Source organism: Lemur catta, chromosome 20, assembly GCF_020740605.2.
Source record: "Lemur catta isolate mLemCat1 chromosome 20, mLemCat1.pri, whole genome shotgun sequence".
NCBI classification, from domain to species: domain Eukaryota; kingdom Metazoa; phylum Chordata; class Mammalia; order Primates; family Lemuridae; genus Lemur; species Lemur catta.
In genome coordinates, this window is record NC_059147.1 from 33,497,704 (window position 1) to 33,525,025 (window position 27,322).

Below are 27,322 nucleotides of genomic sequence, written 5' to 3' on the forward strand. Positions count from 1 at the left end.
CCACCTGCACCAGCCTAGTGTAACAGGTTAGCCATTAACACAAGAGTAAAAAAAGATGCCCCAGCCACACGCGTCATTTTGTCATTTCGTCATTTCCTCGGCGGGAGGTGTCCCAGCCTGGTCGGCCGGCGTCACAGTGGGTGGCCCCGGGGTGGCTGGGGGCGGAGGAGACACAGGTGCAGCCTGTGCCACAGCAACAGCGAGGCTGGACACGGGCCACTGGGAATAAATAAACACGGCGCCCAACACGGCAGCCTTTAAATTAGTGAAATGTTAGACAGAACAGAAGCAAAATGACATCGCGACGCTCGCTGCACCAGCACGTGCTCGGGGAAATGGAAACCCACAGATGGGGCCAGGCACACGTGCGAGTCACAGTGATCTCTTCTAGGACAGACCCTGTGGTCCCACCTGCCCTCCCCAGGGGCTCCCCCAGGGCTGGGGACCCCCTGCAAATAGGCCTGACTCAGCGTGACGGGACTCGGCCCGAGTGGTCCCTGCCTCCTGAACTGGGGTCCCCAGGCCGGCACCGAGGATCACGGGCTCAGCCTCCTGCCTGCCTGGCGAGAGTGGAGGTCCCAGCCCGGACACCGGGGGAGCCACATGTCTGCATGTGACCTCCGGTGCCCCAGCCCCAGCGTGAAAGGGACGCCAGGAGCAGGGCCCAGCCCTGCAGGGCGACTGGCAGCGATTCGACCGCGCCCGACAGACACGGCCTGGAAGGGGGTCCCGCACCCGTCCGCAGTAGCGGGTGAGCCTGTCCCGCGGAGACGCCACTGTGGTCTGGGCTTTGCTCGCGACGGTGTCTGGGGCGGGACCGGCCTGTCTGAGCACCTCCTGGCCGGCAGCGCCAGGATGGGCACGGCAGCCGCGTCGCCAAAACTTCTTTCTCCGCTGGGGCTGGGGGGGAGGGACCTAGGTCTTTAAGGCAAAGAGACATAAGCCCACAGGGTTAACTGTCACGAACATCGCTACATTTATAACGAGAAGACAACAAGAAAGCCAAGCACACGCCCGGGGCCAGCTGTCCGCATCAGTGCAGCTCCGAGGTCGGGACGGCAGGGCCGGGACTCAGTAGTTCTGTCCGCGCGGGGCGGCCGGGCCCACCAGGCACGCCGTGCTGCGGGCGGCGTCGGGGGAGACCGACTTCTCCCACTGCGCCCGGCCCTAGTTCTTGAAAAAATAATCATCTTGGTGGCATTGGCCCAAAACTTAAGTTAAAAAAAATACAAATAAACCGAGGTGGGAAGGGAGAAGGGCCCAACACGACAGCCGGTTGTCGGGGACGCTGGCTTTGCGTAGTTCACAGCTCACGCTCGTTCCAGGAGGCGTCGAGGAGTGCACAGTCCGGGGGCACCGGGACCCGGTTCGTACCAGTTCTCACCTGGCTGCCCGCCTGCGGGGGGACGGCGAGGGACCAGGCGGCAGGCGGTGCCCGGCCGAGCCGTGGGGACGAGGGGGAACTGGAGTTGCTTTTTGAGGGGTGAGTTGCTGTGAAATCATCTCTGTGCATTTTCTTTCCGGCAGCTTCTCGGCTCTGCTTATGTTTCCTGCGGGACGACCTGCATGACCTTCTGGCAGAGGACGGTCATGGAATCTGCGGGGGAGGGGGGGGGGTCAGCCCCGCCTTGGAAGCGAGGCGGCCCCGCTCGCACCAAGCCCAGCACCCCTGCACCCCCAAGTTGTACGAGAACCCAGAACCCCCCGATCGGTGCACACGGCCCCTGGGTATCCAGAGCCTTCCCGCTGGCAGCGGGCTCTGCAGCTCCTGGTCAGGTGCAGAGAAACGCTCGTCCTGCTGTGGCCGGGGATGGTGGCAGAGGGCAGGGGGCCCGGTCCACCCCTCGCCTGTCCAGAGCCCTGTGCCCGTAGTGAGCAAGGCCCGAGGAGCACACGCCCCCCCGGGTGCCTGGGTGATGACGGGCCCTTCCCTTGGGGCCACACCAGGCCACCACCTGAGCTCAGGACTTGGCAGGCAGCAAGCACACCTGTCACCCACGACAGCCACACTGCCCGCAGACGGGGCTGGGGGAGCCGAGTGGAACCGGCTGCTGTCACCCAGGGCTCCCTGGAGACACGTCACACTGCACTTTCTACAAAGAAATCGCTCCGGGGAGGAAGTGTGACAGTAACAGGGATTCTCCGGCTCGGCTGGAGGCCGACTGTGCTACCTGAATGGCGAGTAGTGTCCCAGTCACCAGCAGGGGCCAGATACTGGGGCGGGGCATCTCCTGGCCACCCTAGGAATTCTATCCATTCACTCATTTTCTGACACAGGGTCTCGCTCTGCTGTCTGAGCTGCAGTGCTGTGGCGTCAGCCTAGCTCACTGCAGCCTCGAACCCTAGGGCTCAAGCGATCCTCCTGCCTCAGCCTCCCGAGTAGCTGGGACTGCAGGCGTGAGCCACCAAGTCTGATTAATTTTTTATTTTTGTAGAGATGGGGTCTGACTATGTAGTCCAGGCTGGTCTCAAACTCCAAGGGTCAAGCAATCCTCCTGCCTTGGCCTCACAATGTGCTGGGATTGGAAGCCTGAGCCACTGTGCCCGGCCTCATCCTGGGAATTGTAAAAGCCGCCCAGCGGTGGTGTTCAGGGTCTAGGCCCGTAGGCACCAAGGCCTCTTTCTCGGGGCCTGGGCACGGTTCCAGCGGGTGAGAACAGGGGACTGGGCTTCGTGTGCAAGCCACCCCTGGGGCCACCACCGCACACGGCCCTGCAGAGGGCGGGATTCTGCTACTTGGCAAAAGCAGCCTGGTTTTCTGAATCCCTTCTTGTGAGAGATTAGCTGCTTGGAGCCCAGCGTCTTCTCTCCCTGGAATACGTGGGCCCGCGTCACTGCCAGACACACCGCAGTGACTGGAACCTTCTGCACCCAGCAGGGCACACTCAGCCCTGCAGGTGGGGACGGCCAAGGCTGCTGCCCGGGTCCCAGGGCGCGACCCCCTGCCTGCCCCACCCCCTGGGCGGGGGACACTCACAGATGCCCTGCAGGAGCCACTTGGGCTTGTTTTTCCACCAGACCCCGATGAAGTAGACGGGCAGCCCGCTGAGGATGATGATGAAGCCGATGCCGCACTCCACGGGGGTCTTCCAGAAGGAGACAGCAATCAGGAACAGGCAGGCCAGGGTGAAGAACACGGGCAGGACCAGGTTCACCTGTGACGGGACACACGCCATGAGGGGCCGCCAGGGACGCGGGCGGGGGGAGCTGGGGGAGCTGCCTCTTTGACCCCCTCTCGCCAGAGACACCCCCTCGGCCCCTGGCCGGCCTCGTGCCCTGGCTGGAGTCACCTTCCCCCTGGGGTCCCCCCAGCCTCCCTCCCCAGACCCCCGGCCAGGGGGGCACAAGCTGGCCCCCGTGAAGGGTGGGATGCCCTTCCTGGCCAACCCCACCATGGCCGGCTCTCGGGCTGTAGTCTGGGGCGCAGAGACCGTGTTTTAAAGCGCACGCGGCCGGGCCCAGGCTTCGAGAGCCCACAGGGAGCAAGGTGGTCCTGGGCCAGCGGCCACAGGGGGCTCTGCTCTCTCACTCCCTGACGTGGGAGTCGGGGGCCAAGGCTGAGGGGCTTACCAGGCCCCCAGCAGGAGTGCGGCCTCCGTAGGCTGGGCCCTTGTCAGAGAAACCCGCTCACTGACAGCAGCGGCCCCCAGGGCAGAGCCACCGAGGGAGAGGGGAGCCCACCCTGGCCCAGCCCCAGTCTGTGCCCAGCGTCCCCCAAACCCTCCGTTTCACTCAGGGCGAAGCCAGCCTGCCCTGGCCCCACGGGCTGGAAGACCAGCGCCTGCCCACGTGCCCTGCCCGGCACTGGAACCCGCCCCGCCTCTGCCCTGCCCTGGCCCCTCCCGGCGCTGCGCCAGGCAGGCCCTGCCCCCCTCCCGTGTGCCTCCCCCCTCTCGCTGTAGCGCCCTCAGGGTGGGACCATGTTCGGGCCTGTCGTCCGTGGATGACCTCAGTGCCCGGAGCCACACCTGGCACTTGGCAGGCCCACAGGCAACAGTCGCGGGCGGGACTGATCCCGCCGTGCCCACGCGGGAGCACGTCAGGCACTCTTGCTCTGGGGACGGCAGCCCGAGCCCTGGGGGAGGCGCCGGCTGGGGTGTGGCTGAGGTGCACATGGGGGCAGGACCCAGAGGCCACGCCGGGTCACCGGCTCCCGACCCAGGGCCCCTCAGGCCCCTCCGACCCTGCTGTCCCCGTGCGGGGCGCAGCCTCACCTTGATGGGCCGCTCCAGCTCCGGCTTCCGGAAGCGCAGCCACATCATGCCGATGATGGCCAGGGCCACGCACAGCCAGTTGAAGAAGCTGAAGAAGTTGATGACGGAGAAGATGTCGTTGGAGAAGGCGTACAGCAGCGTCATGGCGCACTGCAAGACACACACAGGCCCGGCTGAGCCCGGGCGCCCGCGGCTGCTCTGCGGGACGGCGGCGGCCACCCTGCCTCGGGGACCTGCCCTGGGGACCGTCCGGCTTGGCTGTGTCTGCCTGGCCCCTCTTGCCTGCCCAGTTTCAAACCGCTCCGGGCCACACGCAAGGTCTGGACGGCAGAGGGACGCGGTGAGGAAACGGCAGCGTCCGGGTTTAAGGACGAGGGAGGCCCCGCCACGTGGCCGGCGAACAAACCCGAACCCCACGCACCGCGGCGGCTCAAGCGGGCACAGCCGGAGCCGATCAGACACCCACCACTGGGGACACTTATCAACCTGGGCACACCTGGCTACAGAGCCGGTTCCAAACGGAGACCGAACTGTGTGGCAGTTCCAGAACACACCGGAACTCCCCGACACTTCCCACTCCCACTCTCTCGAGCGAAGCTGCACTTGCTGACTCGCTGCTGACAGAGGGAAGGGACGGCCGGGTGGAGCGTGACTTCTGAGGCCCACGGTGTTAGGGGGACACAGCCGCCGTGCCACAAGGACACTGCAGCAGCCGTGAGAGGGAGCCCCCGGCAGGGCCCGGCCAGCCCTGGTTGAGCCTCAGGAGCCTGCACCCCAATCGCCACCTCGACTAAACCTCCCACTAGGACCTTGCCAGGACCACCGCCCAAGCCGCCCCAGTTCTCGGCTCACGGAAACTGTGGGATAATAAACGCTTTCATGTTTACGTTTCGTGTTAAACCACTACGTTTTGGGGTGATTGTGCCACGGCAATGGGGAGCTAGTGCCACGCATACTGGCAGGGACAGATGTAACACCAGCCCGAGAAAGTGTGTCAGTCACTCCATTAAACAGACACCTTGTGCCCCCACCTGCCAGCGCCCGCCAAGGCCCGAGGGGTGCACGGCAAACGAAGCAGCTCCCTGGGCGGAGTTCTTGCTTCACACTGATTATTTGTTACAACTACATGTTACTTTACGAATAAAAACCAAAAAACCCTCCGGTACGCTTTGGTATCAGCAGGGCACGTGGTGCAGTGCACAACAGCAGACACCAGGCCACGCTCCTGCGGGCTCGTCTGCATCTCCCGCACCATCGCTCCACGCCGGTGGGCTCCTCTGTGGCGCTGCCCAGGCCACGCCCCAGGCAGCCGCGGGGCGCGGAGTGCGGACTAGCGCTGTGCTTCCCTCTGCGGAGCCCCCCCAGACGGGCCCTGGGCCCGGGGGCCTGAGCGGCAGCTTACCGTGAACACGAGGGACGGCACGGGCGTCAGGAGGTGTGGGTGGATCATGGACAGGACGGAGGGCAGGTGGCCCTCCCTGGACCCCACGAAGAACAGCCTGTGGGCAGAGGGAGGGTGGTCAGCCCAGCTGGCACCGTGGGTGCCCTGTCCTGGCACTCAGGCAGGCCGGGCGGCAGGGCCCGATCCCGGTGTCCCTGACAGACTCAGCAGGCAAGGAGGCGTCTCAGGAGCCACCGCTAGCTCCAGCCCAGGTGGCCTTGAGGGGAGACCAGGACGCAGAGCACTGAGTCAGTCTCCTCGGGGCGGGGACGGGGGTGGGGGAGCGCGAAGCTCGGGCTTCCCTCACCGCGGCATCGGGACAACTTTCTAACTGCACGTGACTCGTTGTCACAGACACAAGCTCTCCAGGCGCCCTGGGCACGCTCACCTGGAGGACGTGAACAGGGACCCGTTGACGGAGCCGAAGCAGGACAAGCCCACGAAGACGGGGATGATCCAGGACATGACCCCCAGGTGGTGGTTCCCGAAGTCCTGCACAGACACAGCCGGTGGCCTGAGCCCCACTTCCTGCCCCTTAAGCAGCCCAGCCCGTGACCTCCCTCGGTGCCGACAGCCCCGGGGCCCCGACCTCCCCACCTGCCGCGCAGGTGGGCTCACCTGACCCCGGCCCTTCCCACCCGCCTGGAGGCTGCTGCTCGCACAGTGACCTTGGGGGCTGGGCCACTGGTCCTCCACTGGGTCTGGCATGGCGCTTTGCCAGCAGGGGGCTCTTAGCCAACGTTGTCACACAGGAAACCGGCTGCAGTGCCAGGGCTGGGAGCTGTGCAGGGGGCTGGCCCGGCCGTGCCGCCCAAGGACACCGCCCCGGCGTCCCCCCCAGCTCGCTGGCCCAGCTGGCGGGAGCAGCACCTCCTAACTCACGTGGCCCGTCACGGACTCCAGTCCGTCCACGCTCAGACAGAAAAATGACCAGAGCCGGGGACCACCCTGGACTTGCTGACTTATCACTGGTGCAGCCTGCGGCCCGGGCTCTGGGGTTTTTAAAGCCCCTGTGACTCTATGACCAGCTGAGGGGGAGGACGCCCCCACGCTTCCGGGCAGCTTGGCAAAGCCTCTGCGGTCCCTCTAGCAGAGTCCCCTGTAGTGTGGCCCGATGGCAACTGCTCAGCCCCCGTGGGCAGGAGGCCCGGGGAGCAGGGAGCAGGGGGCAGGGGGCAGGGGCCGCGTCTCACCACGGCCACGGCCTCCGACGTCAGCATCTGCTCGGTGGACAGGGTGGTGAAGTAGGCCAGGTTCGTGAGCACGTACACCAGCGTCACGACGGGCAGGGAGATTATGATGGCCAGAGGCAGGTTCCTGGGGGCGGGAAGCGCAGGGAGATGCTGCCGGCTGAGGCCGCACCGGAGCCAGGCCCTGCCCCGCCGCGGCAGCTCCCGACTGCGCAGGCTCCGGGGGAAGCCACCAGCACAGGCAGGGCCGCTCGGGAGCTGTGCGCACCCGGGTGGTGACTCGCCGCTGGCCTTAGCTTCCCGGCCTGAGAAACGGGGACTCCTTCTGGTGACCCGAGGGCTCAGGAGGGCCAAGGTCGCCAGTCTGAGCCCCCATGGCTCTGCCACAGCCGTGAAGCCGGAACCAGGCCTGAGAGCACGGCGGCTCCTCCCTGGCCACCCCGCCCTGCAGGGACCTTGGACACTCGGGCACACACTGTCCATGGAGGGGACAGACCCACCCTCGGGTGCCAGGGTCAGCTGACCGTGGCACGGGGGCCTTGGGGATACCTGCCGCCCACCCTCAGGGAAGCTTTCTTCAAGGTCAAGGGACGGCCAGAAAGAAGCCGGCTGCCCCTGCCTCGCTGGCCCCGCCGCCCCCGCATCACTGCTCCACTGTGCGGCCGGGCCGAGCCACCGGCAGGTGTGGGTGGAACGCGGCCCCTTCTGCTGCCAGGTCAGTGACACAGGGATGTCTCCACCCGCCCTTCCACGTACCTGTAGGGGTTGATCATCTCCTCCGTGACAAAATTCAAGTAGTTCCTAGAATTTGGATCACGTGTTTCTCATTAGAACACAGGAAATCATTAGGAAAAGAACACAGAATCCAACAGGGAACCCCCCCGCCCCGGCTGCTCTGGGTAGGAGAGGAGACCCCTCTGCATGCCCCAAGGACCCTCCCTGTGCCCTGGGATGGTGACTGTCCCCCGTCCCTGGTGGGGGGCGCCCACCTCACTCCGCTCTACCCCCCACGGGCACAGAAGGGCCCCAGGCCCAGCAGAGCTGCCTCACGTGCAGCTCGAACGGCCCTGGGAGCACTGAGGGTGGTGGCTAGACACCCGGGGTCAGAAGTCACTGGGGAGACTCCAAGGGTGGCCGTCACAGACGGTCTGCGCAGCTGGACTCCAGCAGACCTGGAAGTGCTAGTTCAGCACCTGCCGTCCCTGCTCCAGGGCGCCCCATCCACCATCACCTGCCTTCCAGAACCTTCCCTGCCCACATGCCACACGGCAGCGATGCTCATGGCCCTGTCCAGCTGGCCTGGGAGCAGGGCCAGCCTGAGGACGTGGGGGAGGCCCAGCCACATCCCTCCTGCCAACCGAGGCTCCCGTGCATGGCTGGACGCGGGCTGGGAAACCCGCCCACGGCTGCCGGGCATCTGTTCCCGCTTCCTGGGACGCATGTGGCCCCGAGTGGCTCCACGAGAGGGTCCCCTGCCACCCTACTCCAGCCATGCGCCCCCTGCAACTGCCCTGGATGGCTAGATTTGGAATTTCTGGATGCTCTGGGGCCCTTGTGTCCCCAGGCCAAAGGACGCAGACATTCTAGAACGTACCATCCTCCGTAGGCAAAGAGGCCACTGTATAACGCCAACACGATGTTCCCCACGTCCAGGTTGGTGCCTTCAAATGAGAACTTGGGATCCAGATTAGACGCTTCACCTGGCAAAGCCACACAGAAAGGAATGCGGGGTTAGAGAGCGTGAGCAAGTTCTGGAATGTTCCTGGAGCAAAAGACCGTCACACACGAAAATGTCGGGGTGCAGGCCTTTCACGGCGACACCTGAACGCACTGCGGAGCCGTCTGCCCGACACAGGAGGAACGTGTCCCCCGAGAGAGACAGGCTCGCAGGGCCCGGTCCCAGGGTGGCCAGAAGCTGCAGTGGTCACCAAGCCGCCGCCACCTCACTCCTAGCCGGCACGCCAATGCCCTGCACCCCATCGCGGGGCAGAGCAGCGCAGCCCGGGCAGGACCTTCAAGCCCCCTCACGCCTGAGGCTCCCCTGTTCGTGCGTGAGACGTGTCCTCCTCACAGGACTGGGGCGGGGCGGGGGGTCACCATGAAGGCGAAGGCACAACCAGATGCCAAGAGCACAGCAGGTCACAGACACCACGGCAACCCTGGGACCAGGCAGAGCCGGCCCGTCAGCGGGATCCCCTCGAGAACTGGGGTGACAGGGTGGGAGCGTCCGCGGCCGTGGGGAGATGGCGTCATGCGGATGCAGCGGTGGGGGGACACTCCCACCCCGAGGCGCAGTTTCCCTCGCAGACAGAGGCCTGGGAGGTGCCCACGTGGCTGAGGAGCCCGGGACGGGCCCGAGGGCCCGACCTCTTCCCACCCGGCCCACACAGCAGCCCTCTGGCTTCCGACTCAGAGGACGAAGGCTCCCCACGCCCTTGGTGGCCCCCGGGGCCTCGCACAGCCCTCCGTGTGTCCAGAGGGAAAGGCTTGGTCGAATGCTCGCCAGGGCCTCTCCAGGGCCAGGCCCGGGAAGAGCCGCATCTGGTGATGGCGGTGGACTCTGGGCCAGCCCTGGGGGCCGACGGGCCTTGGTGTGCCCCAGCCACGGACACACCTCCAGGGATGGGATCAGGACACTCCGACGGCGGGAAGTCACTCCCCACACCAGCGACCACCTGCCGGCCAGAGCCTCTGCCGTCCACCCAACTTCCACCCCGGGGTGCCACGGGGCGGTCACTCAAGTCACGGAGTGTGTCGAATAGCGTCCCCCAAGATTCACGTCCCGCCAGCACCGCGGAGCGTGTCCTCATCGGGGAACGTGTCTTGGCAGACGCAATTCATTCAAGAATGCCGGCTGAGGTCACGCTGGCTCAGAGCAGCCCCAGTCCAGTGACAAGTGCCCGTGTAGGACACAGGAAAGGCAGACAGAGGGCAGCCGCGTGACACTGCAGGGGGAGAACAGAGGGCTGCGGCCACAAATCACAGCTCGGGGCCCGGAGCTGGCAGGTGCAGGCAGCACCGTGAGTCTCGGCAGCCACGGGGTCCCACGAGCAGAGAGCCCGCCGGCCTCGGCCACCCGGGACAGCGTCCTGGCCCCACACGGTGTGCCCTAGTCGCAGACGGAGCAGCCGCGGTGGGGGACCCGCTTCTCAGTCACGGCCAAGGGAGCAGCTCCCGTCTGCGCGGTGGGCTGGCTGCGGCCGGTGCTGGGTCCACGCTCGTGACCACCGCCCGCTGTGGGCTCGGAGAAGGCGCAGCGACCGCCATGCTGGCCCCCCCGCGAGCACCGGCTCCCCCTTCCCCTGGAGCCCCCAGCCCAGCTCTGGCGCCCCGTCCCGGATGCCGCTGCCCTCTGGCTGTGTGACGGCCAGGAACCACGGGGGGCCGGGAGTCTGGGTCTGGGGGCTCTGGCTGGGCCCAGACATCTCTGCTCCTTCCCCAGGGCCAGGCTCGGGTCCTGCAGACCCCTGGCAGAGCGGCCCCTTGGCTTCGAGGTTAACGCTGAATCTCAGATCTGGGTTGGAAAATCAGCCCCCTCCCAACTCCGCAACCCCACAGGCTGTGAGGACCCCAGGAAGTGCCCCCAGCACAGGGCTGGAACAAGTCCGCAGGCTCCGTGGACGCAGGGCAGGGAGCACCCCTGCCACCCTGCCTCTGGGCACCGGTCACCTGGAGCAACGGCCGAATTCAAGCCCGGCCTGAGTCCAGGTGTGCCCAGGGGCCCCTGTGCATGGCGTCCTGTTGTCCTGGTGTCACTACGAGCCTGGGACATGCCTCACTCACAGACAGGTCCCTGAAACCCCCATCAAGGGGAGGCTGGCCTGGGAGCTCCCAGGAAGGTTTAACTTGGCAGCTCGAGGGCGAGTCAGGGCTGGTCTCTCGGTTAAACACGTCCTGGACTCACGTGGGATGCGCTGAGCCCTGGAGGCTCGCCCTGCCTCCAGCGAGCTGTGCTGGAGCCCGGGGCCTGCGACGGACGGAACCACGTCCCCCCACGTCCGTATGTCCACGCTGCAACCCCATGTGGCTGTGTCTGGGCACGGGGCCGTTAGGGAAGTGAGGTGGGACGGCGGGGGGGGGGGGTCCCGACCCGACAGGATCGGCGTCCTTGTGAGAGGAGACCCAGAGCCCCCTCCCCACGTGAGGGCCAGGAAGCCAACCCTCCCCGGACACCAGCCCTGCCGGCACCTTGGGCACCCTGGGCTGGGACCGGTAGCCCCGGAGCTGTGCGGCCACAAGGGCCTGGTGTCCAAGCCCCAGCCTGCATGTCCTCGTGGCCTGAGCTGGCCACAGGCTCCCCAGGCAGTGGGCACGGGCTGCTCCCAGGCCCCAGCACCGCCCCCCACCCCCCGGTGGAAGCGCATCTCACGCTGAGACTCCCCTCGCAGTGCAGCAGGTGTGAGGCACAGCGAGGGCAGAGCGGGGCTTCTGGGGGCGCCTCTTCAGGGCCCTATGGAACCTTCCATGGTAGCTGCTTCCCGGTGCTGTCTCCTCCCTGTGGCCACAGAGGCCAGGGCAGCGCTGCCTCCTCCAGGAAGCCCCTCAGGAGGAAGGGACTCGGCAGGGGACCCTGAGCGGGGCACCAAGGGGGCCTGGTGGCCTCTGGCTGCTGGCGGGGTCCTGGGGCTTCTGTGATGCCGGCCAGAGGGTGGTGGGCCCCCCAGCCAGCCTCCCACTCGGCGTGCCCAGTGGCCCTGCGGGTGCTGCAGCTGCCACCAGCATTTTACAGATGGGGAAACTGAGGCTTAGAGAAGCTCAGGGATCTGCCCAAGAAGATGTCCTTGCGACCTAGACCCTCCCAGGACAAATGTGTCCTCCCAGGCCTGGTGTCTGGGCTATGAGCCCAGCTACTTGGGAATGTCCCGCCAGCCTCACCCCCGCACCCGACGCCCCACACGAACCTCCCGCGAGCAGACGGCTGCCCAGCCCTGCAGTGCGTCTCCCCAAACGCACGTCGAGGACGGACGTGTGGGCCTGTCCCCCCACATCGTGCCCCTGGTCACAGGACCTGTGGGGTCAGGCTGTGGGACTGGGGCAGGCTACCCCCTTCTCTGAGCCTGGGGGCCCCATAACCTGAGAACCAAATGAAAACCATTATCTCGAAAACTCTAAGGAGCAGTGCACATCTGTCCCCTGCTCCGGGTGCTGGCAGTGCGTGGTCATTTACTGCCCACGGCACAGGACAACCAGCAAGGGCTCTGCCCGCGGCTGCCGACCACGCCCAGGCCAGCCGCTCACAGGAACCTCCCACCAACGCTCTCCGGGCAGGGAGAAAAGCCCAGGCAGACCGGGACTCTCTTTCCTTTTTGTGGACAGAGCAGAAGGGCGGTCTCGTTCCAGGGGACTCGAGATCCCCAAGGAAGCGCGTGGGGAGGAGAAGGAAGTCCTGGGAAGCTGTTCATCTGCCGAGGATCCAGCGCGGTCGGCAGCCGCTCAAGCAGGGACCAGTTTGTTCCACCCCGGACGCTGCAGCCCGAGCAAAACCATAGCGGGTCCCATTGTGTGTCCCCCAGGGGGCCTGGCCGCCGTCGCCGGGCACGGAGAGACAACTCTGTGCACCCCACTCCCACTCCTGACCCCGGAACAAAGGTCTGGCCACCCATGCGTCCTTGGGAATGGTCCGGCAAGGCTGCGGCCGCCGCTGGCTGTGGCCGGGGAGGGGCCATCGACAAACAGGACACAGCAGGGCGAGGTCAGGCTGGGGGTGCAGTGACCCCCACACCCCCATACCATCACCCCGGTGCCCTGGGTGCCCCTGTACCTTCCCTGTGGCCACCCTGTCCAAGCCACCCCCACCTCCCCCGCCCCCACCCACGACATGTGGGTCGGCCGTTCAGATCTGAGATGCCAGCTGGGCTGCTGTCTCCCCCTCTGAAAACGCTGGGACTAAATCCAGACCCCTCAGGTGACCCCAGCCCAGGGCTCCTCTGATTCCCTGGGAGGTGTGGCAGGGCTGCCCTCTGTCACACTCTGCCATCACCCAGCCGCCGCCTCCTGTCCCTCACCCTAGAAGACCCTCCTGTTCACGTGCAGAGCTGTCTGAAGTCCCACACAGACCAGCTCTGGACGGCAGAGCCGCGTCCTTGCCGGAACTCGGCAGAGCTGGCACACGGGGCCGGGGAGGGCCCAGCGGGGAGGGCGAGGGCAGTGCATGGGTCTCACGACCGTCCCCCGCCTGCTGGACCCCACCTGAGTGCCCAGGGCAGGCGAGGAGGGCCCCGTCTCCAGGCTGGTGGAGCAGGGACCAGGGTGAAGGACAGACACAGGTGTGGGCCCGGCTGCTCTGCCAGGCTCTGGCCACGGTCTCCAGACCCAGCGCCGGCCGGCGGCCAAGGTGCGCAGCCAGAGCCAGGCCTCCGCCTCGAAGGACCCGGCCCCGCACGGCTATCGGTGGGGCTGGGACAGGCTGCCCCAGGCTCTGCGCCCACTTGGGGACAAAACTGCACAACTGCTTGGGAGAAAAGGGTCAGCATTTCAACAGTGTGTCCCCTGGAAGGAGAGGCATTCATCTGGGGACAAAATGAACCTCTCCAAGAAAAGCAGGAGGCAGGAATGTTGCCGACGCTGCACTGTGTCCCAGAGCTCGGACGGGCCTGCCGGGGCAGGGTGTTTCCCACAGCAAGCGGAACGACAAACACATTATACATTCACGTGGAACAAAAGCTCTTTGCTGTCCCCACTCAAGTTTGCTTTTGTGAAATTCAGGTCCCTCTCCCGAGCCCCGTCTCTGTCTGACCAGAGCAGGCGCATGGACGCCCCCGCCAGCAACCCATCCCTGGGGCAGCGTCTCCCGGCTGGACCAGGTCTGCCGGGCACACGGCGGAGTCCTTCTCTTCCGCCCGTACCACGGCTCTCAGCCGGCCCGGCTCGCCCCGACCACCTCCCTGCACAGGTGGTCATGACGCTGGGCTGCCTGAGGATGAGGTGGGGTCTTTCCCTTCAAGGACGCTGACCTTGACAGGTGCTAACGCCTGCTGGACGCCGAACCAGGTGCCAAGTGCCGTGCTCTTGGCTTTGCCCAGGACAAAGCTCTTGGCAAATGTGGGCTGGTCTAGAGCCCCCTGCTCACGAGGTTGGCGCAGAGCCCCCATCCCTGCCTAACGGCCCCTCCCCGGCCCCAGGCGGCTGCGCACCATCCACCAGGGGCCCCGTGGGGCCAGCAGGGGGCTGGGAGCAGGCGGAGCCCGGGACACGGCGACCTCTCCGGGAAACAGCCAGGAAAGGGAACTCGAGTGTTCCTGACGGTATTTTCCACGACAGCTAGAAACACGGGCAACCACACGCCCCCAGAGAACCACGAAGAAGCCACTGCACGACAAGGAGCGCGGCCCAGCCACAGGACAGCACGCTCCACGGCCGAGGTCACGTGGTGCCGACACGAGACGAGAGGTCAGCCTGGCCGCTGAGGCCCCTGTGGGGCTAGAATGTTCCATGTCCCCCAGGTGTGGTCACCACCATAGACTGGGCACTTGGGGCTCACGAACTTCACTGGGGCGTGAACCCCAGAACACAGAACACGGCAAGAGCTGCTCCCGGGCTGTGTCCCCCACCCCCTGGTCCCCGGGCTGACACCGCGTGCTGGCAGCTGACACTGTGTGGCACCAGCGAGCACCATGGGGACAGGGACGGGCCCACACTCACCCTTCCCGATCTGCACGAAGCCCAGCAGGATGATCAGGGCCAGCGCCAGGAGCTTGGCGGCAGCGAAGGCGTCCTGGACCCGGGTGGCGGCCTTCACGCTGTAGCAGTTCACGGCCGTGAGCAGCACTGTGGGGACAGAGGCTGGCGTGAGTCTCGCGGGTCACGTGGGACAGTCGTTAGCCCCCGGGGCGGCCGAGAGGCAAAACGAGCCCCTGTGGGGGACGCTGGGCCGGGGCCTGGGTCTGGGTCCGACAGAAACAGAACCGGGCTCCCGTCCACGCCAGGCCCCGAAGTGGTTTCTGATTTTCTGGGACCTGTTTTAATGAACTTGACAGTTCCCTAGGGCCACGGCCCCAGGCTGGAACCGTCAAACTCACAGAGGAGTGGGACTGCAGGGCCCCAGGCTGCTGCAGGGAGCTGTGGCCTCACGGACGCCATGGAAACCACCCTCCCTCCCTCCCCCCCACCAACCTGTCACACACCTGCGCTCCCGGAGTCCCCAGAGACTCGAGTGATGGAGGCTGGCCGGTCCCGGGGGACGGCTGTCCACCTGCTCCACACCACAGCCTGGCCTATGAGACTGCTGGGGACCCTGTCTCCCAGGAGAACCTTCTGTGGAGCCAACAGCTGGAACAGGTGACTGAGGTCTCCCGCTAGCACAAGCCCACCCAGGAGCGCAGCAGGGGGACGGGGGCGGGGGGGGGCTGTGCCTGGTGGCCGGGAAGGCCGGGGTGGGCCTGGCCACCAGGAACTTCAGGGCTCCGAGCCCGCAGCTGCCCGAAGGGCGTGTGTCGAAACTGAAAATGGCACCAACTACCTCGCAGTGTCCTGAGTGAGGCCACAGAGATGGGCTGAGACCCCGCCCTGGAAGGTGCTGGGGGGCAGGCGGCTGTGACGGGCCCAGGCACCAGCATGTCCCCCGGCCCCGCCAGGCCCCAGCCCCGAGCGTGTGCGTGTGCGTGCGGGGGCTCAGGTGTGCGGAGCCGGTGGACACAGCTGTCGCACAGCTGAACACGCATGAATGACATCACGCAGGGGCAGCGAACCCCACAGCCCTCGCTTCCTGTTTCACTGCGAGGGGCCCCTCTGTGCTGCGGGGGTGGTGAGGGCTCGGGAGTCGCACGGCGAGGACACTGTGGGGGTCCCTTCCCGGCTCCTGCTGGTGACCGCGAACGCCGTGTTCACACCTGGAAACGCCAGCGCAGCCCTCACGGTCCTGAGAGACACACAGGGAGCTCTGGGGGCTTCAGGGGGCTCCGAGCATCTAGAAAGGTCTCGGGCTCCTCTTTTCCCGACAGAAATGACACGCAGAGAGGCCTGGTCAACCCAGGCCTGGGGGACACCAGGTGGCTTTTTCCCTGCTGAACTAATGGTATGCAACTCTGCAACTCGAGAAATAAGCCCGGAAGAAATGAATCCATGATAATCAACTGGGGAGACCTGTCATCTGGGGAAGAAAACCAGGAACTGTCCCTGCTGTGCTCGGGTGGGCCACGGCCGGGTGTCCCCACACACCTGCCTGGCCAGGCCTGACCGTCTACTACACGCTGACAAAGTTGGACTGAAAATGTCTGAGAGTGGTTACTTGAGCAGCTGTTGCTGAAATGAAATACTTGAAGTCCCCCTGCAGTCCCCTCCCTGCCGCCGGGTGGGCAGCCTCGACTTTGCTCACAGCCCAGTGTGGCCACGAAGACTCAAGCGCCCGGGCCCCTCCCCGCAGGCCTCCGGCCTCCCTCCTGCTGGCAGGGCCGGTGACCGCGACTCGGCCCATTCATGCCGCAGGCTGGCAGGGGAGGTGTGGCCCAGCCCTTCCCGCTCCCGCCAGGCCCCCCGCGCTGTCCCCGGCTGGCCATCTCCGGTTTCCTGCGGGCGAGCGGCACGCTGCTGCCGCCTCTGCGCCAGTCTCCACATTTCGGAGGAAGCCACGGGGCTCCAGGAAAGGGGGGGACTCGCCCAGAGGCCCCTCGCCACGGGCTGTCTCACTGTGCTGACGTGCTGCGCCCGGCAATGACACTGTCACAGTTGTCACCGTGGGCAGGATGGAGGCCAGGCCCCACCTCAACGCCCCGCCCCGCCCACACGCAGCCCAGCTGCTCCCCGAGGAAAGCAGCCCTGGCCACAGGCCAGGCGGACGGAAGACGGCCAGCAGGTGCCAGAGCCGCGCCACTCCGCACTGAGCCCCTCTTAGGCTAAGACGATCCGTGTTGTGACGTTAAAAATAACCACAGATCACGGGCCAGCGGGCGCGGCCGGGTCTCAGCAGCCAGGAGGGGACGGAAAGGATGGCAGAACAAAGGGGGCTTCATAACACTTGCTTCTTTTACTAAAAAATATTTATGATCAAATATTAATGTTCGTTGCCTTTGGATGATGAGTAAACAAGGGCTTCTTTGTCCCCGTGTTCCTTTTTTTAAATGTCAAGATGAAACATAACCTTGGACAAACACATGGATTCATCCGGATCCAGTGCCTTCGGCCTGAGCAAGGCTGGCGGTGACGGGAGGTGGCCCCCCTTCCCGGCACGTGCTCGCCCCCCGCAGAAAGGGGCAGAGGGGGCCTGTGCCGTAAGCGAGGGTCACCTGCACTGGCCGCGGCTGTTAACCCACCAGGGTGGGCGGGACGGGACAGGGCACTGCCAGGTTGGCAGCCGACACGGTGACAGGAAGCCGCCCTCCCGGGTGCCCCGAGCCTGCACCCCTCGTGAGCGCGGCTGTGCCCGCCACGGCGACGGCTGGGCTGGGAGATAAGGCCCAGCCCCCCTGCTGTGTGCAGACGGCCCGGGCAGGCCGGCCTCGCCACGCAGGGGCCTCTTGGGGGAGGGGAGTGCGTGCCGGGGGGACCCTGCCTGGCCAGGCCTCTGCGGAGGGGCTCGCTGCCCTCATCCTCCTCCCCAGGGGTACCCTGCAGCCCCCACTCCCAGCCCCACCTGGGTCGGGCATCAGAGCCACAGAAACACCCACACTTTCTGGGTGTGCCCCGACAGGGGTCCCGCTGTTCTAGGACGGCAGGAGAGTCCCCGCCACGCCCAGCGCCTGGCCGGACAGACTGTGGACCCCCCTCGGCGCACCCCGCCTCAGCGCCTGGGGCTTCTAAGTGGGATGCGGTGCTGTGTGCAGGGGGGCTTGGTGCCAGCCACGGGTGTAACCTTCTGCCCCTTTCAGACGCGGAGGGTCTAACATGCCACCAGGGGCTCCCTCAGAGCAGCCTTCTGTAGAAAGAAGGTGCTTTCTGCACGTGGTTTCAGAGCCAGAGCTCGGGTGGAGCCGGCCTGGGGCTGCCTCACGCAGGTGGGGCTCGGCTGCCGGAAACGCGCCAGGCAAATGAGATCGGTTTCCCCAAAACTGCCAGCAGCTTGGCTGCTCCTGGCAGGCCCAGAGACAGGTCAGAGGAAGTGGCTGGCGGGCTTCCCTGATTCCAGGAACTCGGTGGGCTGGTCCCCCAGGGTACACCCAGCACAGCAGCTGGCACCGGGCCAGGGAGCGGCACCAGCTGACCACTGCGACCACAGCTGGCCCGAGACCCAGCCCTGGCGGCCGGCCCAGCCCGGCACTTGCCCAACACGACACTCGGCATCGCACCCGGGAGCCCTGTCTGCAGCCGACCCCGGCTCCCGAGGATGCCTTCGTCCAAACCCACCCAGCACACACAGGGACCCTGAACTCGGTGGGTACCCACACACTTGAGTCTTATCACCATCCGCGCCCTCCTCCCTGGCCCCTTGAGAGCCCCCGCCCCAGCACTGGTTCATTTCCTGCTTTCAACTTCCTATGGCTGATAACCACGGAGGGTCCCACACTTCCTCGGGGAGACCCCAGTGACCAGTCAGCCTGTTGCTGAGTGAGTCAGAATCCCCCAGGGGCTGCAGAATCAGACACCCCAGAGCTTCTGGTCAGGCCGGCCGCGAGGTGCCCAGACCCCACCCAGAGAACCAGGGGTGACTTCCTGACATAGAATCACCTTTACTGGGCTCCAGAAAACCAATGCATGTGACCCAGGGACTCCTGTCCCCACCCCACGAGGCCGACCTCACCTCCAGGACCGGCAGGAACACTGTGCCAGCCCACGCTGCTGTCCCGGCTCCAGGCCTAACCACCAAGAACTCAGAACCTCGAAGACCTGGGAAACCAGAGGGAAAGGCAGCCATTCCCGGGGAGGAAGTGGAAGGACCGTCTCCAACTCTCATGCCCAGTCTCTGCAGAGAACTCGGCCCACCCGGCCAGACGACGCTCTGTGCAAACAGGCACCCAGGCCTGGCCCTACCCACCTCTGCACTTCCGTGGATGCGCCGATCTTCCGTGGAAAGAAATTACTCACAGCCTGGCGCCGCACGTTCAAATTCCCTGCGATCAGCCCTGGAACACGTGCGTCCATATTTCTCCCATTTTAGCCCAGGCTGAGCTACGCCCGACCACACACAGTTCTCGCTGGCGGGAGGAGAGGTGTCAGCAGCTACCCAGGATGGAGCTGTCACGTTCATTTCAAAACAGGCCAGAAAAAGGCAGATTTAGTCACTCTGAAATCTGCCGACACTCCAAGTCCTGGGGTGAGCAGGAAAACTGGCAAAGCACAACTTCTCATTTTGTGAGGTTCGTCTGATGCAAGTGTCCTGGGGGATAAAGGTCTCCTAAGGCTCCTAATTTCAAGAAACAGCCTGGACAGATGGGAAGGGGAGCCCCACCCATGCTCTGAAATCAGGCCACCTGGTTTGGAAATGCTGTGTGACTCTGGGCAAGTTACACAACAGGACTGGGCTTCCCTTCCCCCTCCAAACACAGAAATACTCCTGCCTGCTTTAGGGGCAAACTAACATGCAAACATGTTTTATGGCACCCCACAAAAGTATCATTAATCTGACAGGTCACTGCAGGGGGACTATCTTCGGAGGACACATGGAGCTGTGTGTGTCGTGATAAGGAGGTTCCCTCACGGGCTAAACACAGAGCCTCGCACATCTGTGCCTGGAAACCCCCTGTGCCTCCAACAGCTTTGCTGACAAGAGAAAGGATAGGAAACCTGCCTCAGTCACAGCGTCTTAGGGGTAGGAGGGCGCTGACAGCATCCAATCCAACACCTCATTTCACAGTTGGGGTAAATGGAGACCAGAGAGGTTGTCTGGCTTGCCGAAAGTCACACAGTAGTTCCTTGGAGTGGAGTGAGGACACCCAGGTCTCCTAAACCTGCTCATGCTCTGGCCACTTGATGGGTTTCCAACCCTGCTGTCCCCAAGCTGTGTGGGACTCTACTTCAGACAGCCTACGGCCCGGCCCTGGACAGGGCACTCAGCTTCCAGGGCAGCCCCAGCGGACAGCAGGGAAGCACTCGCTGAGCGGGTTCGCTCAGACCCAGCCCGCGCAGCCTGCAGGGGAAGGGGCACAGCTCCCTGCCCGGATCAGGCTCCACCAGGGCAGACGGAGCCCTGGCCCACTGGGAGCCCTCAGCTCTGAGCAGGGTCTGCAGCGTCTCAGGAAGAGCCCCAAGGCCCGTGGCTGGGCTGAAGAGGCCTGGACACCACAGCCGACACTCCAGGTGGTTCCCGCCTGCCTTCCTGCCAACAGTGCCCAGCCAGGGGTGTCGGATTCCTGGCGGCCCCTCCCCTGCCACGACCGCCACCCATTGCCACGACCTCTACAGACACGACCCGCCACCCCCGCCCCCTCCCCGGCTCCCAGCTCTGAAACACAGGCCCAGAGAGGCCAAGCACCCGGCCCCGGGTCACAAAGCTCAAGGGATGCACAGATTTTAAGGGACAGAGGCAGGGCCCGGCTCAGGCCTTCTGCAGTGGCCCCGGCCTTCCAGCCACTCAGGCTGACAGTCCATGAAGGGGACACCCCCAGCCCTGCAGCTGACCTGCACGTGCCCAGGGAGCCCCTGGGAGCCCAGGGCAGAATCGCATGCTGGCAAGACAGGGACAACAGGCTGGGCTGGCCTCGGGGTCTCTGTGGCCTCGATTCTGTCCCGGCTCCAGTGTGAGCAGCTTACACCCGATATGGTCTCCGCAGTGACAGCTGCTGGCCCACCCCAAGGACAGGGTGACTCAGCATGGCTCAGGCTGCGTGCATCACACTCCAAGAGCCCAGATGGAAGTCGGTGCTAATGCTTCACATAGTGGACAATTCCCAGGGCAGGGGACAGGTGGGCAGTGCCCAGAGCCGTCCCAGGCTCTGCTGGGGCAGGTCTGACGGAGGGGGGGTTGGACTCCTAGCGGCCTCTCCCCTACCAGCTCCTTGGGGCACACGGGAGCTGAGGCCACTCAGGAAGCCGAGCCTCCCGAGCGGGGGTTCAGGACGCTGCTGGGACGGAGGAAGGGCTGCCGGGTGTCCTGCAGATGACGCCTGGGGCGGGGACGGGCGCTCTGGGCAGCCCCACAGGGAGGCGGCGAAGCCCGGGGCTGCTGGGTGCAGAGTCCTGCGGCACCCGCTGGAGCCCCCAGAGGACAGAGAAGGGAGGTGGGCATGCGAGGGCCGCTGCAGAGGGGCCAGCCAAACCCGCCCCAGAAGCTCGTTTGCGAAGTGAAGACTTCAACTTCGACAGAAAGATGGAAGGTTTCTGGCTCCCTGGGGTTCGCTCTGAGAGGTCCAGCGCTCCACAGTCAGGGACGGGAGCTTCCTCAGGGTCGGGAACAGACAAGCCTCTGATCCGCCTGCGTCCTTGCCCCGGCCAGCCGGGCCTCCTGGACATGGTGACAGACACCACCCCAGCCCCTGGCACCCACCACCCTCCCCAAAGACGCAGCTCCACACGCCTGATGACAAATGGTGGTCAGCATGGACGTGTGGGCTCCTGGCCCACCCCTGCCTCAGTTTCCCCAGCTGTGAAATAAGACATTTCGAAGGCTGGGGTGCAGAGTATGTGGTGAGATGTGGGTCCAAAGGTGTGGCCCTGCCGGAGGCCCCGGGGCCCCACTGCTCGGCGGCGACTGGCAGGAAGGCGCCTGACACACATTTCCAGACAGATTCTGCACACTGCACTGGATTATCAAAGGGGTCTGTGACCCAGGAAAAAAGGGTTAGAAATGCCCGCCGGTATCTCCGTCTGCCGTGGGGTCATGTGCTTCTGTGCGCTCCCCCTCGGGCCTCAGCCCCAATCCCGTGGCTCGGTGTGACCTGCCCGGGCGGCAGCGGCACTTTCATGTCTGGCTGGGAAAGTGGATTTCAGCACTAATCGCCCGGCCCCCGTCTGCACTGAGCTCGCGGCCCAGAGTCTGGGGTCCGCCCAGCCGCTCAAACACCCAGACCCTGGGCCTGGCTCAGCGAGGGTCCCCAGACCCTGGCCTGGGCTTTCCACAGGGCTGGGGCGAGCAGTGGGCAACGGTGGTGGACCCCTGGGGTGGACAGAGGTGGCCGGTGGCTCGAAGACCTTGGAGGTGAAACGCACACCCTCCCCCGACCCGTGACCCCGCTGACCGGCTGCCTCCCAGCCGGCCCCACCCAAACCCACCTCTCACCCTCCCTGCGGGAGCGGAGGGGCCAGCACGGTGACCCCCACGGTGCCCACGGGCTTTTCTCTCGCTCTGGCTCCACGAGAAAGCCAGTCCAAGGGCTGCTCACTGTCTAGGAGAGGAGGCCGTGTGGACAGGACGGTCACCGTGCATGTGACTGGCGAGTGACGCACACATGAACACACGAGGCCTAGACTCCTCAGACACCCGGGCAGGGCTGGGCAGATCCTCTTTTACCGTCAGAAACAGGCCCGGAGGGCCCCAGGGGGCTCCTGGAAACATGACCCGGGTTGCTCCCGACTAGGTGACGTTTGTCAGGCCACGGTCCCCAGCTGCACACCCGCCAAGAGCTCAAGAAACGGCCAGGCGGGTGTGCCAGTCCGTCACGTCTCCCCTGAGAAGGCGAGACGTGTCCTCAGCAGACAGGGGCTCTGCGAGGCTGAGGACCCCCTCAGGGACAGCGGCAGCGGGGGCCGTCCCAGCAGGCGGCTTCCCCCAGGGAAGCAGGAGCAGAGCGTGGGCGGCTTCTGCTCCCAGCCTGGGAGAAGCCGCCTGCAGGCCACTTCCCTGACACCCACGGGCTCGGGTGAGCGTCCTCGACTGGGCGGAGGGAGCCATAGCCCCACGCTGCCCTTCCGAACCCCGGGAGCTCTACTTCCCGAGAACTCGCCCTGGGCCGTGACATGAGCCTGAACGTGACCTTGGACGCCCCCACCCCCACCCCACCCTGACTCAGGCAGATGCTACTTGTTCACTGTGCAGAGAAAGCCGTGGCCGGGGAGGCCAGATAAACTGCCGGAATCAAACCCAGGCCCGGGAGAATCTCGACTCCGGCCTGTGCCTTCTGCCGATAAGATAAAACCCAGCGTCGCTTGCATTTCAAGTAAACACGACCAACTTTTTATTAAGCAATAAATAACCCACATAGGCCTAGTCTCCCACCAAACTGCACGTGACGGTCAAGGTCACGAGAGAGAGTTAGGGAGCCAGCTCCTCTCACCTTCACACCTGATGGGAAACAAAATCGGGGCACACCTTGAAAGGAGGTGAAAGGACTCCCTCCCCCATCTTCCAATGCCAGACCCCCAGGGAAGGGATTTCTCCTCCCTCCCTGTCCTGGGGCTCACTCTAAGCGCTGATTGACAGGAGATAACAAGCAGAAAGGGACCTTCTGTGGGACGTGCCCAGGGAACGAGGAAGGAGATCACCAGCAAAGAGAGAACTTCGCTCTCAAATCCACACCTTTGGTGCTGTCAGGCAGCCTCACAGGCACATGTGCTGGGGGACAGACCCTAAAGCCATCGTGTGGCAGCTTCTGTAGGACCAGGCTCAAGGCAGATGGGTACAGAGTGCCCTTTCCCTTCCTGAGAAGGAATTCTGGAACCCAGCTTTATGTTGGATCATTAAAAAATACAACTTTTGGCCGGGCGTGGTGGCTCCCGCCTGTAGTCAGGTGTTCGAGACCAGCCTGAGCAAGAGCGAGACCCCGTCTCTACAAAAATAGAAAAATTAGCTGGGTGTGGTGGTGACACCTGTAGTCCCAGCTACTCGGGAGGCTGAGGCAGGAGGATTGCTTGAGCCCAGGAATTTGAGGCTGCAGTGAGCTGTGATCACACCACTGCACTCTACCCAGGTGACAGAGTGAGACTGTCTTACAAAAATACAAAATAAAAAAACACCAAAACTTTCTGTGGCTTTTCACTGCCTCAGGAACAACGTCCACAAGCCTTAGGAGGGTGTCCCAGGCCCGCCCTGGAGGGCCCACCCCGCCCAGACAGGGCTTCGGCGGCCCCTGCGCGCAGAACGTAGCTCTCTCCCTCCGCCTGTGAGGCTGCCGCACCCACCCGCTGCGGGCCTTCTCAGATGCACCCCTGGCGGGGGAGGGTCTCCCCTCCCAGGACCTCCATCACCCCTCTTGGTCCTGCGGCAGAGCACCCTGGGACCAACGGCCTCTGCCAGCCCCAGACAAGCCCGTCTCCCTCTCTCCGCGGGGGTCCCAGTGTTTGGATGCGGCTTCTCCTTGTCTGACACCCGGCCCTCGACCACACTCGCCGCTGCAGACAGCATGTCCCCTTGCCCCTGAAAATCCTCTTTCCAACAACAAAAAAAAGCAATATCCCCCCCGCCCCCCCACGCCCATACGCACACAGGTGGGTCAGAGAAAAGCTGCAAACGGCTGAAGGACACACGAGAAGTGCCGCCCTCACTCCCACGGAGAGGGACCCTCACCCTGGGTCAAGAGTGCTGGCAAGGGCCACGTATTCTAGAACCTATCCCGAGGCTCTCCCTACTTGACCAAAAAGAACTCTTGGAAAGCTCTTTAAAATGTTTTTAAAAGCCTTATTGTCACCAAAGAAAACCACGAATGTGTGATTTGGCACAGCCTCTTCGCACGGCACTTTAGCGACCAAATTACAGTCCACACAGCGTGACCCCAAACGCCCTCCTTGTCCAGCCGGTGCCATGAAGTGCGTCTCTAAAACGCCGGAGGGGGAGGCGCCCCTCCGTGCGCTGATGTGGAAACGCTTTAGCCTTAAAAAGGTGGAGCACAGGCACACTCCGACCCAGCTGATATTTTAAAGGAATAAGCCCACTGTCCGTTGGTAGCAGAGAGGGCTCTGGAGGTCCACAGTCAGCCACGGCAACCCCGGGGGTGAAGCAGGAGGAGCGTGGAAATCACGTTTCATTCCATATGCTCCGTATTGTCCAAACTTGTAAATGACAATGTATTCATGCGAGACTCGCTATTTTATCAGAGAGAGAAAATTAGAAAACCCTCCACCCTAAATCTCCCTCCTGTGGGCCAAGGAGCAGGTCCCTTGACTTTCTCCGAGCACCAGCAGGAAGAGTCAGGACACGGCACCCAGGGACCCGTTTCTATAGACCAGCCCTCGCGCCCTTTAAAGACATTCCCCACCTCATTACATGCCGGGGCAGAGCATTAAACAGCACCTGGAAATACCGAAAACTAGACAAGTCGAATTCTCCTGTGACAAACAGGCAAGGGAAGTAACCTCTCCCAGAGGCCCATCCTTTTGTGGCAGGACCTTGCCCGGCACCCCCTGAAATCTGCGTGGCCAATGCCCTGCCCAGAGCCACGGGTTTCCCAACTCCCGGCCTCAGGCAGAAACTACTGCTATTCCTAGATCTGGACCAAACAAAGTGTTTTTAGAGTTGAAACCCACATGGCTGAGACGCCCTACAAGGGCAAATAATGTCCCCTTCGCGGTGCTGTGGCTACTCTGTTCAGAGCCTCAGGAAAGCTCTGGTCTCAGGCAGCCAAACAGAACCCTGTTGACTTCAGCTGCCACACGCTCACATTTTTGGAGCACGCCTCAAAGTGCCGAGACGCCTTCCCCACAACGCACAGAGCGGCAGACAGGAAACAGTCTACAGGCTCCAAAACGCCAGCAGCACCAACAGGCCTGCCATTCACGAGCCTCTCCTGGTGATTACAGTCCCCTGGGTTTCAGGGCTCCTGACCCAAAACTACACCTCCAGCCCTCCTGGCCCCGTACCTGTGCGCACTATCAAGACCAGGCCGATCCTTAAACGGGCTGGCAGCTCCGAACGCAAATAAACCTAAGTCTTGGGTGGGCCAGGGCTCCACTGCGGGCTCTGAAAGCAGGACACTTCCCAGGCCACAGGATGAGCTTGAGAATTGCCAAGCGCAGGAAAAAAAAAAAAAAAAAAATCCCGTGGCATTTGGTACAAACTACTTTTTCCCCCTGAAATCCCACAAGAAAACTGTTTTGCAGAGCAGCAGTTCTCCCTGGCCTGGCGAAAACCTCCTGGCGCTGTGCCCACCACGTTAGGACTGTCCCCGAGGGCCATTTCTCAGCACAAGTCGGGACCCCCAGGCCCAGGTGCCCCCGACACACACAGATTTAATCTCGGCACTGGGCAACCCTGGCAGAACTCCACATTAGCACCCGCTCCCCACAGCGCCTTTATTACTAGTGTTTGGCTATGAGTCAGCCTGTGTCACTGACTGACAACAAGCTGTCTGGAGAGCAGAAATGAATGACTTTTTATTTTTTTTTAGCTGCAATTTCCCTCTTCTCAACCAGTCAGCAGCAGCGGGAACTCAAACAAGAAGGGCTGCTCGGTCTACACGTGGGTGCCACGCAAGAGGCCGGGAGTATTGCTCCGCAAGCGCCAAAGGCAGGCTGGCACTACCTGGCACTGCTCCAGTCTCAGTGGATTGAGTGGGGAAGGGGACTGCCCACTGAGGGTGAGGGTCAGGACAGGGCAGGGACCCTGCTGTCCTGTCACTGCGGCACTCCCAGGGCTGCTGGGAGAGGAGTAAACGAATGAATGAAACCCACGTGGGCTGGGGCCAGTGACCTTAGTCTAGAACTGCCAGAGATGGCCCAGGGACTCAGGGATGGCCCCGGGGATGCTGGGATGGCCTGGGGACACAGGGATGGTCCAGGGACCCAGAATCTGGGGACCCAGGGACACGGGGATGGTCCAGGGACTCAGGGATGGCCCGGAGTGGCCGGGATGGTCCAGGGACACAGGGACGGCCCGGGGACGCGGAGTCCGGGGACCACGACCCCCGCCCCATACTCACGCACGCAGAGGCAGGCCACGAGCTTGGCGGCGTCCTCGGGCACCGGGCAGGTGGGGAAGACCGGCTTGAGCAGGTAGGTGGCGAAGACCAGCGCCACGATGTACTGCGAGGACGGCCGGATGATGAGCAGCTCGATCCAGAGCTTGAGGAAGGCGGGCAGCGAGCCGTAGACCTCCAGCATGTAGGCGTAGTCGCCGCCCGACTTGGAGATGGTGGTGCCCAGCTCGGCGTAGCACAGCGCGCCCACGATGGACAGCACGCCGCACGCGGCCCACACCACCAGCGCCAGCCCCGGCGAGCCCGCCTCCTTGAGCACGCCCGTGGGCGTCACGAAGATGCCCGAGCCGATGATGGTGCCCACGATGATGGCCACGCCGTTGAGCAGCGTGATGCTGCGCTGCAGGGTCACGCCCTCGCCCTCGCCGCCCGGGGCCGCGCCGTCCGCGCGCCGCGCCGCCAGCATCTTCTCCCGCGCCTGCCGCTCCTCCTCCTCGGCCGCCGCGGCCGCCTGCGCGCGCCGCTTCGGGCCCGCGACCGCCATGCCCCGCCGCGTGCGCCCCGCGAGCCCCGGCGAGCACCGGCCACGCCGCGCGCCGCCCTCCGCTGCGACTGCGCCCGCGCTGCGGCGCCTTTTATGCGCGACGGCGGCCCCGCCCACCCGTGGCCCCGCCCGCCCGCGCCGCCGGCCCCGCCCCGCGGCCCCGCCCGCCCGCGCCCGCCGGCCCCGCCCGCGCTCTCGGCCGCTCGCAGCACGTGGCGCGCGGGGTCCCAGAACGCCGGGCCGGCGACCCCCCTCAGCACGCCCCCCGCGCCCCCTAGTCC

The 27,322-nt window shown here is 64.5% G+C and overlaps 1 protein-coding gene across 1 annotated transcript; it reads right to left on the minus strand.

Annotated features, from left to right (window-relative positions):
* Positions 1–1,517: 1,517 nt before the first annotated feature.
* On the minus strand, positions 1,518–27,097 carry SLC7A5 (solute carrier family 7 member 5). The gene is made up of 10 exons (XM_045533787.1): positions 26,501–27,097; positions 14,487–14,612; positions 8,440–8,545; positions 7,602–7,646; positions 6,849–6,972; positions 6,044–6,147; positions 5,617–5,713; positions 4,215–4,364; positions 2,978–3,155; positions 1,518–1,597 (listed from the first exon to the last, which is right to left on the minus strand). Exons 1-10 carry the CDS (start codon positions 27,039–27,041, stop codon positions 1,542–1,544), a joined length of 1,527 nt encoding a protein of 508 aa, XP_045389743.1. The 5' UTR covers positions 27,042–27,097; the 3' UTR covers positions 1,518–1,541.
* Between the last annotated feature and the right edge of the window lie 225 nt (positions 27,098–27,322).